Raw genomic sequence first — 17,365 nt, 5'->3', positions numbered from 1 at the left:
TAAAGCTGCCGAAGGAGGTAAAAGCCGCTGCTTATAAAGGCAATCCAACGGCTAGTTAGTAAAAAGAGAGATAATCCGACGCACCAAGATTATATAGTCTAATTGGTAATGAAATGTTTGGGACCGTAGATGGGGGTAGTCCAAAGTAGTCTCTAATCTTGTAGGACAAGATGTAAAGGCAGAGGGGGAGCCTGCTCAGGACCACCTGTGTCTGCTATCCTCAGAGTTATGTGCGGCTTTGTGTAATTTAAATGGGAGAAAATAACAAAGGGAAGAAAGCGCTAGCTAAGTGTAGTATCCCGGTTAACATACTTTCATGACAATGAATTAATAACACTCACAAGATAGAAAAGATAGAAACGCTCACGGGGGGTCCTGCAGGTCGGATACTCAGGGAATACATCTACATACTTTGCACCAGATGAGCGTTTATCTTTTCTATCTTGTGAGTGTTATTAATCCATTGTCATTAATGTATGTTAATCGGAATACACTTAGCTGGCGCTTCCTTCCCTTTGTTCTTTTCTCCTAATTAGACTTTAAGACTGTTTTACTTTAGAGCAGGGGTCTTCAAACTATGGCCCTCCAGTTGTTCAGGAACTACAATTCCCATCATGCCTAGTCATGTCTGTGAATGTCAGAGCATTACAATGCCACATGGGACGTGTAGTTCTGCAACAGCTGGAGGGCCGTAGTTTGAGGACCCCTGCTTTAAAGCCAACCGTCTGCTGTAAAAAAAACGGTTCTGCATCCAACGATGGCTCCCACCATCCGACAGCTCCGCTTCGTAGCTGCCACTAAATAAACTAGGGGGCAAGTCGGGGGCGGCCACCCGCTGACATCACTTGTTGACCCGTCCCTTTGTGATGTCATCATCCACTTGATGTTCAAAAATGTATAACTGAATAATAAAATAATCAATTTAAAATAATCCATTTGGTTAGAGAATAGTAATAATTCTTATAATAATAATACATCCTGATAAAATATAGACCTGATACAAACAAATATGTAAATAAAATGTAATTAAAAGATAATGTATATAGAAGGCTGTCAAAGAATTGCATAGCTACAGACTATTCAAAACTTCACCATAGTACATATGGGGGTATTGTTGCCTGTGGGGGTGGGGAGACTGCTGTGTGTATCAAAAATTGCTACATGAGATCTAATAAAAAGCAAAGCAATGTGTTCATGTTTATTTAAACAGTCTATTTAGCAGTGTCATGAGGTACAAATGTACAAAACCTATATTCAGATATAGTGACTACAGTGAATGATATACAGCATACATGGATATGAAAGGGTTAAAACTGTGAATTACCATTTTAACCCTTTTAAATTCATCTCTGCAGTGTATTTCCCTGTTTTTGGACCCCTGAAACATGTTGGATACTCTACTGATCTCTGACCCTTACTGGAATAAAGTCATATCTGGACCATTTTCCAGGGGTGTGCCACTTCAATTTGCTTTTTTGTTACATTACGCTACAAGCCAGGAAGATTGTGAATATTCTCCGGGATGTGGAAGCTTCCTGCCCGGGAACAAGATCACCTGCCTTAACATCATTGCATTAAGATTGGATACTACTAATATCAATAAGATAACCTTGCGAATTCAGCGCTATCTTTCCAACTTTCCAAAAGCCTGGCCCACACTACAAGTTTTTTTTTTTATTCAACTCAGCGGGTTGAACAAAAAAAAAAACCTGACTGCTCCAATCAGAGCCACTGTACTCACTATGTGACGTTGGTACAGTGATCACCCCCGCCAGAACACTCAAATCAGCACTGTCTACCATTGGCTGAGAGCGCTGATCGGGAGGCGGCTGGCTTCTGTCGGACAGGACAACATGCACACAGGCCACACGATGGCCTTTTTTTTTTTTTAACCGCCCGATGTCTCCCGACATTCAGCTCATGTGTACGGGGCTTTAAGATCTCATGCCCAGTCACCTCTGTCTGTCAGCTGAGATCTCTTAGGGCTGACAAGGGAAGGAATCAGGGAAGCTTCTATTCCCTGGGTATGTCCCGGAACTGAGGAGATTGTGGGAAGAAAAAGGGAGCTTGCACCCACTACCAAACAAGGGGATAAAGAGGGACTCTGCTACACTTCACCCTACTTGAACTTGCTTTCTCTGGCAAGTCTGAGTCTCAGGTCCAAACCCTAGGCCAAGACATGGCACATCTTTGTCCTCTGGAGAGGCACTGAGCTGAGAGACAATTGGACTGTGTTATTTCTTCAAAAGCCACGGCTTCTCCTGGTGATGCTTGCGGAAGAAGAGAAGGCAACCACCGATAGACCTTCAGTGGTTAAGGCACCTGTGGCTCATGAATTAAGAAGTCCAGTGTGTCTGGCTCCTCATGGTCTGCCCATGATCGGTCTGTGGTGGGCTTGGAATAGGCGCTGTCTCCACTTCCAAATCCAAAGAAGTCTGAGTATCCTCCAGGTCTTTTGAAAGAATTGTGTGCTGAAGGTAAGTGAGCTCTTTGATAGTGTGGCCAAACATTACATGGAAGGTTGAGTGGCTTGTCACTAAATGCTCTGGTTGTGTTTCCAGACCTCTTTGGTCAAGTAGTGGGTCCATTTTCATCATTTCTTATAAACTAAGCCTCTCAACAGCTGTTTCGGGGTACAATTGAACCCCTCGCATGTCCCACTGGGTAGTGTGTGATTTCATGATGGCTAGTGACACTATTCCTGGAAAAACTCATTTTTTAAGCAGGATCCCTGATCTGAATGTGTCTTATTTGGACAGCCAAAGGAAAGGCAGAAGCGCTTTCACTTCATCTGGGCAGCTGTCTTGGTGGTCTGGTTGTGGGTTAATACTGCTATCGCAAACTTTGTAAAGCAGTCCACTTTAATGAGTACGTAATGCTAACCACCTTCAGTGTGTCAAGAGGAAAAAAATTGACAGTTAATACTCCTAGTGCGGGTAGAAGTGTTCCAAGTCAGAGATGGTAATTGGGCCTCAGTTCCCTTTTGACGCTAAACACAGCACACAATCTCAACAAACTTGTTCACCTGGAAGAGATCCAAACCTATGGTTTGTCTCTTAATGGAGGCAAACATCTTACACATGGATGGCTAAAGCCATAGACAATTTGACCTAACATGATGTTGATATTGGGAACATTACTCTGGTACAGTGTATATTTTTTTTTAGGGTGAGGTGGGACCATTCTATTAACAGTCAATGGTAAGAGCGTCAACTTCTCTCTGGAGCTGGGCCACTGCCATAAACATATTGCAAACGTATTGCCTCTATTAGTGGGACAACTACTGCATCCTTTTTTTTGTATTCCCGCCCAGTTTTACCCTTCCAGGATGTGGATGAGGTTCACCTGCAGCTTATTCTCATGCCTTCCTCCAGTCAAGCCAGGATTTTCTATCTCTTCATCCACAACTTTGAATCTGGGATGGGAAGTCACTCCCCTCTGCAGCCCCACTGCTTGACTCACAGGAGCAGAGTGTTTCAGCTTAATAGCTTATTCTGAGTATGTTTGGGAGATCACCCTGGAGGTGGCCCCTATCGACAGCCCCAGCTTGGCGATGGTGACCTTGCCTGCCTTGGCCTCCTCCGAAGTGGTACATGCTTTTTTTTCAAGAAGGGACATCCCCTCCTTGCCCCACAAAGGAGTATTCCTGTCTGCATGTCAAGAATAACTCTGTGTGAAGCTGAACCTTTATCTTGTAATTCCAGCAAGAATGGACTCTCCTACGCTCCGCTTCCTGCTGACAAAGGAAGCCCTCAGGACCCCAGTGCTACCGCCTGGCCATTCATTGCTTCCAGGTGGCTATCTTATGCAGGGAATCCTGATCTTCTCCTGGATGGGGCAGAATTACCTCATCACTATCTCCTCTAAGGTGTTAATGATCAGTTCTGTCTGATTGGCAGACAGGATCCCAGATCAGGCTCCACAATCTTTTAACCAATCACCTAAGTCCATATCTGGGCTTGTATTTGTTTCTCTCTGGAGTATCGAAGACAGGCGCTGCTATTACGCTACTCCCATCACCACTGTCTAACATGGCTGATACTGTTCACAGATGACAATGTAAAGTAGCTGTAACGTCCAAAAAAATCATACAAACAGCAATGAGCAACTTCTGGTTTAATGAACGAATAAAGGATAAACGAACAATAAAAACACGATGGTAACAGGGTATGAAATAAGCATAGAACCTATAATGATGGACAATGCAACTGCTACAATAAGAAGAGCTGCCTAGCAGCAGTTTCCCAGTGAGGGCACTAGGTAGCAGCACTGTATAGTCTATGAAACACTCAGTTAAACTCTATAAGACCAATAAAATACAAATGATTATTTATCATTCCCTTAGGGCAACAATTCTCTCACAAGGAAGTAGAGTGTCTCAGATTATCCAGGTGGCTTGCTGGAGGGTTAACCGCACCTGTTCCACAGGCAAGTGACATGAAGTCTCTGGTTTGGACACTTGAGTGAATGCTGTAAATGCTGGACCATCACCCTGGAGACAGTTAAAGCAGTGGCCTCTGCAGTTACTGGGTCTTCTCCTGAGGCTGCCTGCACACTAGGTTAAATGGTCTGTCCCCTACAGGTGCAGCCTCTTGAGACTGACAAGGGTGGGGATCAGGAAAGCCTATATTTTCTGGACATGTCTGGGCATATCCTGGAGCCCAGCGGCTTGTGTGAACCCAGAAGATTATGGGAAACACAGTAAATAAACTTGCATCCTTCTTTACAAGGTGAGTAAAGAAGGATACCAAGCAGAATTGATCAGGTGGGAGGAGTTATAACCTCAAGGGGCCTTCAGGTTTCTATATGCATAACGTTCTTTACTCATGTGCGCCCTCTAACACGTGTGCACGCGCTACACTGCAGCACACTTTCCATTAGACAGTACAGATCACAGAGCCAATGCATTTGATGTAGACGCCCTCAGGGAACATCAAGTGAACCCTAAGCCTAGCTTGCCAATCGTACAGTGTAAAATGCATACAGTGCAGTGCTGGTTTGTCATATGTATTGAATATCCAAAAAATTCTGCTTTTGTACCTTCTCTTCCTATAAACTGTGCTTACTTAGAACTGTTCATACGCCAAGCAAAGCAGCAATCCAGGAAACTTGTATGCCAGACTAATGTAGGAAAACATTTCCACACTGTAGGTCAGATGTTCATAATTAGAAGTTCCATCCCAAGCAGCAGCATATGGAATCTCGTATATTTTATATGTGTAAATTTCTGTATATGTGCACAATGATACTTGCATAAGCAAGTACAAACCCCCCTATTTTTACAAAGTAGGTTTTTTTTAACATTCTCTTTTAAAAAGTTACTCCATTATGAGAGAAATATAGGGAATGCAATTGCAAGCCTCCTTCTGAAAATTCTGGATGCTTTACTCTGTTTCAAATTAGTATATTTTTACTTGCAGATCTGGAACAAACCCACTATAAATGAGTGTCAGAACTACTTACTTTTATACTTGTTCCAGGTAATGATCTTAGACAGCATTGAAGTCTAAGCATCAGAATGGCAGCCACTTGATGCAGCTTTAATCCTACATGGGTATGCTCATTTAAATTTGTTAAGCTAGATCTAAAAGCTACTGAGAAATATATTTTCACTTTAGGCACACCACAGCGGTGCATACATTGGGACGCTGAAGCGCACGTTGCCTAACATGCCACACTTGTTAATAAATTCAGTGTATGTATACTGTAATCTGTGTGGCCATAGCCGGCCGCATTACAGGTGCGTAGTAAATACTGTAAAGGTACAATCTCGTTTGTGTACGTTTAATGCACTTACTGTACATACATGTATATCCCTTGGTAAATCGGCCCCTGCATCGCAAAGGATATTAAAGCTAGTACAGTAGGTCAGCACAATAGCCCAGCAACTAGCATTTTCATAAAGTGTTAAACAATTACTGCCTTCATGTTTCCTCTGGAAAATTTTACTTTAACCACTTCAATACTGGGCACTTTCACACCTTTCCTGCTCAGACCAATTTTCAATTTTCCGCGCTGTCACACTTTGAATAACAATTAGCATTGTCAGGCAACACTCTACCCATATGAAATTGTAGTAATTTTTTTCCACACAAATAGAACTTTCTTTTGGTGGTATTTAATCACCACTGGGGGTTTTATTTTTTGTGAAATAAAAGAAGATGGGAAAAAAAACCCTTTTTTTCATTTTGGTTATAAAATTAAGCATATAAAAAGGCTTTCTTCATAAATGTAGGTGAAAGGGATGGGAACTTGCTGCTACAGGTGAGATGGATAAAGCCAAATGGAATCAGTGTGTGATTAAGCACATCTTTATTGTTTGAGATGTGTCTACCTTGCACTTTGTTGGTGTCCTGCGGTCCTACCTTGTGATTTTTCAATAAAAATCTGGAACGAACTGTGATTTGCAGCCACTTCTTTTGATATTGCTTCATAAATTTAGGCCAAAATGTATCCTTCTACATTTCTTTGGTGAAAATAACCCAAATTAATGTATATTAGTTAGTCTGTAGAAAGGTTATAGAGTCCACAAACTATAGTATATACAGTATCTCACAAAAGTGAGTATATCCCTCACATTTTTGTAAATCTTTTATATCTTTTCATGTGACAACACTGAAGAAATGACACTTTGCTACAATGCAAAGAAGTGAGTGTACAGCTTGTATAACAGTGTAAATTTTCTGTTCCTTTAAAATAACTCAACACACAGCCATTAATGTCTAAACTGCTGGCAACAAAGGTGAGTACACCCCTAAGTGAAAATGTAAAAATTGGGCCCAAAGTGTCAATTTGGTGGGATCACCATTATTATGCAGCACTGCCTTAACCCTTTTGGGCATGTAGTTCACAGGTTGCCACTGGAGTCCTCTTCCACTCCTTCATGATGACATCACGGAGCTGGTGGATGTTAGAGACCTTGCGCTCCTCCACCTTCCATTTAAGGATGCCCCACAGATTCTCAATAGGTTTTAGGTCTGGAGACATGCTTGGCCAGCCCATCACCTTTACCCTCAGCTTCTTTAGCAAGGCAGTGGTCTTCTTAGAGGTGTGTTTGGGGTCAGTATCATGTTGGAATACTGCCCTGCGGCCCAGTCTCGAAGGGGAGGGGATCATGCTCTGCCTTAGTATGTTACAGTACATGTTGACATTCATGGTTCCCTCAATGAACTGTAGCTCCCCAGTGCCAGCAGCACAAATGCAGCCCCAGACCATGACACTCCCATCACCATGCTTGACTGTAGGCACACACTTGTCTTTGTACTCTTCACTTGGTTGCCGCCACATACGCTTGACACCATCTGAACCAAATAAGTTTATCTTGGTCTCATCAGACCACAGGACATGGTTCCAGTAATCCATGTCCTTAGTCTGCTTGTTATCTTCAGCAAACTGCAGGCTTTCTTGTGCATCATCTTTGGAAGAGGCTTCCTTCTGCGACGACAGCCATGCAGACCAATTTGATGCAGTGTGCGGCATATGGTCTGAGCACTGACAGGCTGACCCCCCCCCCACCCCTTCAACCTCTGCAGCAATCCTGGCAGCACTCATATGTCTATTTGCCAAAGACAACCTCTGGATATGACGCTGAGCATGTGCACTCAACTTCTTTGGTCGACCATGGTGAGGCATGTTCTGAGTGGAACCTGTCCTGTTAAATCGTTGTATGGTCTTAGCCACCATGCTGCGGCTCAGTTTCAGGGTCTTGGCAATCTTCTTATAGCCTAGGCCATCTTTATGTAGAGCAACAATTCTTTTTTTCAGATCCTCAGAGAGTTCTTTGCCATGAGGTGCCATGTTGAACTTCCAGTGACCAGTTTGAGAGAGTGAGAGTGATAACACAAAATTTAACACACACTGCTCCCCATTCACACCTGAGACCTTGTAACACTAACGAGTAACATGACACTTGGGAGGGAAAATGGCTAATTGGGCCCAATTTGGACATTTTCACTTGGGAGTATACTCACTTTTGTTGCCAGTGGTTTAGACATTAATGGCTGTGTGTTGAGTTATTTTGAGGGAACAGCAAATTTTCACTGTTATGCAAGCTGTATACTCACTACTTTTCATTGTAGCAAAGTGTAATTTCTTCAGTGTTGTCACATGAAAAGATATAATAAAATATTTACAAAAATGTTATGGGTGTACTCACTTTTGTGATATACTGTATATCTGAAAATTGATCAATGTACTGACTGCATCTCATTTCTTGAAGCCCAAAAATGCCAGGACAGTACAAATATCCTTTAAATGACCCCTTTTTGGAAAGAGGACAGTCCAAGGTATTTAGTAAGAGGCATGGCAGGTTTTTTGAAGTTGTAAAGTTTTTGTTACAATTTTTTGTCACCAGTGCAGTATAGCATCATAAAATAACTGGTGTGGTAGTGATCAGGGACACTGATTTGCTGACCATATTAAAAAAAATATATATTTTAATAATTTTTTCTTTGTTATTATATTTTTATTTCTTTTTTTTATGTTTTTTTTTAACACACTGTGACCAGAGCAATACAATGTATTACCATAGTAACACTGTAGTACGCTGAGGAAGTGATCAAGATTTTTTTTTTCTTTTACACATTATGATTGCTTATACCAGTGAATTTCATTGCTATAAAACAACCATTTTACTGAATGAAACTGATTTATTTAGTGTGCATTGTTGGCCACAGCTAATCACAGGGTACAGATGGGCTGTGATTGGCCCTGTCTGTACCATGTGATCACTTTGACCAATCACAGCTAGTAACAAATTTGTACACAATGGATGGCATGAAAGGAAGCCATCCATTGTTTAGCGTTGTAATGTGATCTGCTGTGATTGGTTACAGCGATCACATGGTACCGGCAGCGAGCCGGTACACTGATCAGGTGACAGTGATCATATGATGTCCATCTGGAACAACAGATGTCCCACCCAGCCATCAATTCACAATAGGTTGGGCGGGAAGTGGTTAAGAAGAAACAGGCTAGAGATGCATCATGATATTTCTTTTGAGACCACTTTGCAAGGAAAGTTGGACTTGAAAAGGTAATTTTTTACAGAGCTTAGTGAGTACTGCGAAGTTCTGCTGACTTCCACCATCCAATCATGTACTAGCAAAAGTCTCATGTGACCATAACACCATTTTCCATGTAGCCTAAGAATCTTCAAGGTGTGTTTAAGATGAGACTAAAATTTAAATATTTGGCCTCAACACCAAATGATATGTCTGGCGGAAATACAATACAGCTCACCAAGCACATAACACCATTGCTACAGTAAAGCTATCAGGAACCATGAATCAGACCGAGACAGAAGTAAAGTTAAATCACACTTGTTTAATAATAATAAGGTAAACAGAGTAAGCGTAGTCAAAACAAGCCAGAGTTCAGTAACCGGATTAGGTAGTAAGCCAAGCAAATGTCAGAGAGCCAGAGATAAACGTAGTAGTACTGTAAGCAGGATCAGGAGCCAGAAGGAACATCAGCCGAGCAAGTCTTCAACAGGAACGCAGGAGAAAGTCTCTGTGATGTTGACAAAGGCAAAGGCAGAGATCAAGTGAGCTGGACGGCTTTAAGTAGGCAGGACTGACGAGCAGAATCAGCAACAGCTGGGTAACTATGGAGAGAGATGGGAGCTGGCAATTAGCCAACAGCTGAGCAGCCAGCTCAGAGAAGGAAGGGCTGAGCCCAGCCCTGACAGTACCCCCTCCTCAATGGCCCCTCCCCCCTCGGAGGACCACCAGGCTTGAGGGGAAAATGTCTATGGAAATCACAGAGGAGGACAGGGGCATGTACGTCCGAGGGTGAGACTCAAGAGCGTTCTTCCGGACCGTACCCTTTCCAATGCACCAGGTACTGTATGCGCCCACGGAAACTACGGGACAACAATGGATTGTACTTCATACTCCTCATGGTTCTCAACCTGTATAGGGTGATGACGTGGCACCAAGGTGGTAAAGCGATTGCAGACCAAAGGTTCTAATAAGGAGACATGAAACACATTTGAGATGCGCAAACTAGGAAACTAGGAGGAAGGTCCAAGGCATAAGCCACTGGGTTAATCCTGCGAAGGATACGGAAAGGCCCAATAAGACGAGGTGCAAACTTCAAAGAAGGAACACGAAGTTGGAGGTTGCGAGACGACAGCCAGACTCTGTCCCCAACCTGGTAGGAAGGTGCAGGCAGGTGTCTGCGGTCAGCATGGAGTCTGTACCTATCGTTAGCATGTTGCAAAGCCTCCTGAACTTATGCCCAAGTGGAACGAAGACCACAGAGATGCTCCTACTCTGTGGAAAAATGAGTCAGGCAACATGGAAGGTTGGAAGCCATAATTTACCATAAACGGGGACAATCGGGAAGCAGAATTCAAGGCACTGTTGTGAGCAAACTCTGCCCACGGTAATAGGTCTGACCAGTTGTTATGATGGTCAGAAATATAGCAATGTAAGAATTGCTCCAAGGACTGATTTGCTCGTTCTGCGGCCCCATTCCTAACTGTGCACAAAAGGCTCGCCAGAACCGGGAGACAAACTGACTACACCTGTCTGAGACAATCACCTTGGGTAGTCTATGTAAGCGAAAGATCTCCCGAGCAAAAATGGAAGCCAGTTCCTTAGAAGTGGGCAGCTTCTTAAGTGGAATATAATGACACATCTTTGAGAACCGGTCAACCAACATAAGGATAACAATGTTGCCTTGGGAGTTGGGTAACTCCACAATGAAATCCATAGACAGGTGGGTCCAGGGCCTCTCTCCATTGGGTATGGGTTGTAGGAGGCCCACTGGAAGGTGTCGTGGAGTCTTACTCTGAGCACACACGGAACAGGCAACTACGAAGGCAGTTACATCAGCCCGTAGACTAGGCCACCAAAATTGTTGGGAAATGGCCCAAACGAGTTGATTCTTCCCAGGGTGGCCAGCTGCCTTGGGAGAATGGTAAGTCTGGAGCATGGCAGTACGGAGACTCTCTGGGACAAAGCAGTGGTCACAAGGCTTCTTAGGAGGAGCATGGACCTGAGCAGCAAGAATTTTGTCACCCAAAGGAGAAGCAAGACTGGTGCGAACTGTAGCCAGGATACAATTAGGAGTAATCACAGGAACCGGAACCGACTCCAACTTGGAAGTGGAGGAAAATTGTCGTGACAAGGCATTAGCCCTTACATTCTTAGTAACGGGTAAGAATGAGACGATGTAATTAAAACTCAACAAGAAAAGAGCCCATCACACCCTTCTGGGAGACAGGCGTTTAGACTCAGACAAGAATGTGAGATTCTTATGGTCAGTAAGATTGAGAACTGGCACAGTGGTGCCTTCAAGGAGATGTCTCCATTCTTTCAGGGCTAAAATGATCACCAACAGCTCTCTGTCACCAATCTCGTAATTGCACTCTGCAGGTGACAATTTCTTCGAAAAGTAGCCACACGGATGTATAGCGCTCTCAAAGTTGGGACGTTGAGACAGAAGGGCGCCAACTCCAGTCTCAGAAGCATCAACTTCTAGGATAAAAGGCAACGTAGGATCAGGATGTGCCAACACAGGAGCAGAAACAAAGGCAGCGTTGAGACTCTCAAAGGCCTTAATGGGACTCCGGAGTCCAACTCTGTGGGTTACCGTCCTTTCTGGTCATATCAATCAGGGGCTTGACCAGAGACGAGAAGTTACGAATAAACTTCCGATAATAGTTGGCAAAGCCCAGGAAACGCTGCAGAGGGCGTAAACCCACGGTTCGGGGCCACTGTAGGACTGCCGAAAGTTTCTCTGGGTCCATCGAAAAACCAGCAGTGGAAATGACATAGCCCAGGAATTTAACCTGTTCACGATGGAACTCGCACTTCTCCAGTTTACAATAGAGATTGTTTTCTCTTAGTTTCTGAAGCACACGACAGACATCTGTGTGGTGGCTCTCCAGGGAAAATATGAGGATATCATTGAGATAAACCACCACACATAACTGCAACAAATCTCGGAGGACATCGTTAATAAATTCCTGGAAAACTGCTGGGGTGTTACAAAGGCCAAAAGGTATTACGAGGTACTCATAATGGCCTGTTCTGGTATTAAACGCAGTTTTCCACTCGTCACCCTCCTTAATCCGCACGAGATTGTATGCCCCTCTCAAATCAAGCTTTGTGAAAATCGTTGCTCCCTTGAGGCGGTCAAATAACTCTGTAATCAACGGAATCGGGTAGGCATTCTTAATCGTGAAACGATTGAGACCCCTATATTCAATACAAGATCTCAGTTCACCGCTCTTCTTATTCACAGAAAAGAAACCAGCACCAGCAGCAGATGAGGATTTGCGGATGAAACCTCGAGAAAGTGCATCTGCAACATACTCCTCCATGGCCTTATCCTCCAAGACCAACAATAGGTAAACCCGGCCACAAGGGGGTATGGCACCAGCTTGAAGGTCAATTGCACAATCATAAGGCCGGTGTGGAGGCAAACTACTGGCTTGACCTTTGTCAAAGACATCACTAAAATCGCAGTACTCCTCCAGCAGGGAGGAGAGTAAAGAGGTGCACAGGACCTTGGCTACCTTCTGGAAGCATGTCTCACTGCATTGTGGTGACCAGGAGAGAACCTCAGCATGGAGCCAATCAAAAGAGGGGTTGTGCCTCTGTAACCAAGTATAACCAATAACCAGCGGAAACTTAGGTGAGGAAATAACTTGGAATTGGATTATCTCATGGTGAAGAGCCCCTACGGCCATGGACAACGGAACCGTCTCATGAGTCACATGGGCAGGCTGTGGAGGTCTCCCATCAAGAGCCTCAATGGCAAGTGGAGTGTCACGCAGGAATCGGAGTGCTGTGATACAAAGGCAGCATCAATGAACAAGCCTGCAGCCCCAGAGTCGATCAGAGCCTTTATCTCGATGGACGACTCAGCCCAAGAAAGGGTGACCAAAACCAGGGGCTTATCCTTCTGGATAACTGGGGATGAAACAACTCCACCTAAGGTCTGTCCATGACAGGACCTCAAGGTTCGGGCGTTCCCTGGACGGGTAAGACAAGACTTCAAAAAGTGACCTGCCTGACCACAATAAAGGCACAATCTCTCCCTCCTCCTAAAGGCTCTCTCATCTGCAGAGAGACGCGTGAAGCCAAAGTGCATGGGTTCATCTTCACTGACCAACTCGGTACCAGGAGGCATGGGAGGTGAGGGAGGCACGGGTGGGACTGCAAAACTCAGAGGCAAACGTACAGGAGGCTTCTGCAAGCGCTCCTTAAAAGAGAGTTTTTCTCTGAGTCTGGAGTCAATGAGGATGGTAAATGTAATCAACCTCTCCAGCTCAGTGGGTATATCTCGGGCTGCTATCTCATCCTTGATGGAACCCGAGAGACCATAAGAAAAAGCAGCCACGAGGGCCTCATTGTTCCAAGCAACCTCTGCTGCCAGAGTACGGAATTCAATGGCGTAGTCGGAAACAGTTCTCGTACTCTGTTCGATGGACATGAGGCACTTGGCAGCAGAAGCGGAGCATGCGGGAACATCAAATACCCTTTTAAAGGAGGCCACAAAGTCAGGGTAACTCAAGACAACAGGTTTTTGCATCTCCCATAGAGGGTTTGCCCAGGCCGAGGCTCTCTCAGAAAGCAAAGATATCACGAAATCTACTTTGCTCCTGTCCGTGGGAAATGCCTGGGGCAGCATCTCAAAATAAATCTCAACCTGGTTGAGAAACCCTCTGCATTGAACTGGATCGCCCCCAAATCCCTGGGGAAGCAGAGTGGAACCAGACATACCTCTTATAGAGGTAATAATCGAGGCGGGTGCCTGCACAGAGACTGGCGCAGCAGCAAGGATGGCCTGCAACTCAGGTTGTACCAGAGCAGCCACAGTGGGAGTTTCCAGGTGAGCCGTGTGACTCAGGAGCGTTTGTAACGCTATGGCAAACTGATCCATGCAGTGATCTTGCTCATCCAATCTGGAAAAAATATTACCAGCAAGTGGATTGACTGTATCTTCTGAATTCATGGCCTTCGCCTACTATTAGGAACTATGAATCAGACAGAGACAGAAGTAAAGTTAAATCACTTGTTTAATAATAATAATAAGGTAAACAGAGTAAGCGTAGTCAAAACAAGCCAAAGTTCAGTAACCGGATCGGGTAGTCAGCCAAGAAAATGTCAGAGAGTCATAGATAAACGTAGTAGTACAGCAAGCAGGATCAGGAGCCAGAAGGAACGTCAGCCGAGCAAGTCTTCAACAGGAACGCAGGAGAAAGTCTCTGTGATGTTGACAAAGGCGAGGGCAGAGATCAAGTGAGCTGAACGGCTTTAAGTAGGCAGGACTGACAAGCAGAATCAGAAACAGCTGGGTAACTGTGGAGAGAGATGGGAGCTGGCAATTAGCCAACAGCTGAGCGGCCAGCCCAGAGAAGGAAGGGCTGAGCCCAGCCCTGACAAAAGCATGGAGGTGGTAATATCATGTTATCGGGCGTTTCCCTGTAGCAGGGATTAGAGCATTTGTCAGGATAGAAGAAAAATGGATGGGGCAATATACCATCAAATTATTGAGGAAAATCTGTTGCCCTCTGCCAGAAAGCTGTCAATGGGAAGAAGGTTCATCTTCCAACATGACAATGACCCAAAGCACACAGCAAAAATGACCACACAGTGGTTGAAGGAGAAAAAGGTGAATGTCCTTGCATGGCTTAGTCAGACTTAAATTCCATTGAAAATCTGTGGAATGACTTGAAGACTGCAGTCCACAAATGGTCACCATCAAATTTAACTGAATTTTAGCAGTTCTGCACAGAAGAGTGGGCAAATATTGCAAAGTCTAGATGTGCAAAGTTAGTAGAGACCTAAACCCTACAGACTAAACACTGTAATTAAAGCAAAAGGTGGTCCAACAAAATACTGACATAAGAGGGTGATCCTTTTTCAAACTCAGTGATTCTGTTTAAATTACATTTTTAATTTTCTGACATGTTGGTGTTATATCTTTCACTTGGATCTTATAAGTTGCACTGAGTGAATGTAGCCTGAAATGAAGACACCTTTTTTTTATTCAGCTGTAAAGCAACACAATGTGATTATTTTAAAGAGGGGTGATTCTTTTCTTTACCCACTGTACATGCAATATGCAGAGGATGTACATAATGGGAAAAATCAATGTCCTGAGGTGTGAACTTGCTTATAGAATGACACTTGCACCCAAGCATCCAAATTTAATATTTTAAAGGCAAAACCTTATTTGTATCTATGAATGATTCATTTATGTGAAAACTATAATCTGCAAATACAAAGAATCATACACCAAAGACAAATACACTCACCAAGTTTATCTTCATGTCACCTAAAAAATAAACATAACTGTTTTGAAGCAAATATTTTTTCCTTGTTTTGTGACAAAAAAATGTTACCTTTCTGTATTCATTTTAGTTGATGCCACTGTCCTGTTCTTCTCTCCAAATAAGATTGTATTTTTAATGTCAGCTTCTGTGAAGACTTCAATTTCAGTAAGACCTGGGACAGTTACTGCTTTCCCTTGTGATCTGATCTCTAGTTGTTTGTTGCCATTTTGTGAAAGGAGATCACATATGTTTTCATTGTAGATCTCAAGCATTGAAATCTAGTATGAGAAAAGCATACATTAACATGGCCCTAGCATAAATTTTCAACACCTTAGGGGTCTACTTCTAAAAAAAAAAAAAAAAAAAAATGCTGTAATAGTGCCAGAAGCATTTGGACAACCGGCACAAATTATTGCCGTATTGTGTCTAATTTCTATGATTGTCAGCTCCATCTGATAACCATAATGTGGTATTTTCATAAAATAACTCAATTTAGGAAAATACCACATTTTGGCAACTAGATGGAGCTGTCAATCATAGAAAATACACTTAGTAGACACAATACATCCATTATTTATGCCAGCTGTGCAAACGCTTGTGATATTCATACAGTGACTTTTTTATTAATGGACATACAAGACAAACTTCCCGAACTTGAACAACTCATAACTAAATATGCATTATATTGAATAATAGAATATATAATCATCAGGCAAGCAAAAATATTAGATACCCTAATGAAAATATGAACACTCAATTATGGACATGAAGCATAAAATGGTTTCTCTAAGTACTTTGCTTGCTACTAAAGACCCCAAAACAATTGAGTACTGTCCATGATACTTTTTTTTATTTACACCAACATCCAAACTTTAAGGACACATTTTCTGGGTGTTCCTGAAGGTCTTGAAAATGTGGATGTTAGTGCAAAAAAAATAAAAAAAAATAAAGTACCCTGGATAGTACTCAATTGTTTTTGTAACAAGTGCACTAATACAGCTACAATCAACCCTTACTACAGACCCTATACTTACTCAATGTTTTTGGCGCAACTCAGGTTATATCATTGCATGTCGTACAGAGGCGGCATAAGCAAGTATTTTACTGATGCTTCTTATGACAAACTATATGCTTCAATTTTATTTTACCCAAGGTAGGTATCATTGTCTAGTAGTCGTTGCAGAGATTGTTTTCATGTTATAAGACAGGTTTGTTTTAAAGTTGACTTCAGACAGATTAGCTCTTTCTTTCCCAAAGGTCACTGATGCCTAGTAATAGCTGACATACAGGGCCACTTTTTGCTGAAGCCTAGGGTGCCACAGTTGCTGGAGATGGGGGGGGCTCTTTTTCACCCATGTGATGTCACCATGCACCTCTGTCACCATGATCTCTTCCTGCATAGGCATCATTAGTGGGGCATTACCAGCACTTATGATACCTGTGAATGTCAGTGCTGGGGTCTTCCCTGATAGGCTCATGTCCAGCATGCAGTGTCAATGAAGCACACAGTGAGGTTCATAATGATGACAATAATCATTAATAAATTATGATACATGATAGTTTCCGTTAAATATGCTCTTGTCAGAGCTTATTTATTTATACACTAATAAATAATATTTAAAAAAATTAACTAATACAACCATTTATAGGTAAAGTTCATCCAGGGAAAATTCGATTGCCTCTCAGGGGATCAGGAAAGAATTTGTTTCCCCTGCTGTAGCAAATTGGATCATGCTTTGCTGGGATTTTTCACCTTCTTCTGGATCAACCGTGGGTATAGGATTGCGTATATGGGATTGTATGATATTTTTTATTTACTTTTATGGTTGAACTGGATGGACTCTTGTCTGATTTCAACCTATGTAACCATCAGTCCCTCCCCTCATACCAGGGTGCTAGGTAATTCTGGACTCTGTCCTGTCCTTTCAGCCCCAAATCCAATCGCTGTCCAAATCTTGCAGACTTCACCTCTGTAACCTCTCCAAAATACACACCTTTTTAACCGTTGAAACCACTAAGCAACCTATTCACTCCCTTGTGATCTCTTGCCTTGACTATTGTAACTCCCTCCTT

At 43.1% G+C, this 17,365-nt stretch overlaps 1 protein-coding gene across 2 annotated transcripts in view; it reads right to left on the bottom strand.

Annotated features, from left to right (window-relative positions):
• Nucleotides 1-17,365, bottom strand: part of LOC141131986 (uncharacterized) — a 181,709-nt gene that overhangs the window by 23,398 nt on the left and 140,946 nt on the right. For both annotated transcript variants that reach the window (XM_073619889.1, XM_073619890.1), the window contains exon 11: nt 15,362-15,570. In XM_073619889.1, the coding sequence (XP_073475990.1) occupies nt 15,362-15,570 (209 nt within the window). The remainder of the gene's footprint in view (nt 1-15,361; nt 15,571-17,365) is intronic.

The sequence above is a fragment of the Aquarana catesbeiana genome, linkage group LG03 (assembly GCF_042186555.1).
Source record: "Aquarana catesbeiana isolate 2022-GZ linkage group LG03, ASM4218655v1, whole genome shotgun sequence".
Lineage (NCBI taxonomy): Eukaryota > Metazoa > Chordata > Amphibia > Anura > Ranidae > Aquarana > Aquarana catesbeiana.
The sequence above is the reverse complement of the archived record's forward strand: the minus strand, read 5'-3'. Positions and strand labels throughout refer to the sequence as shown.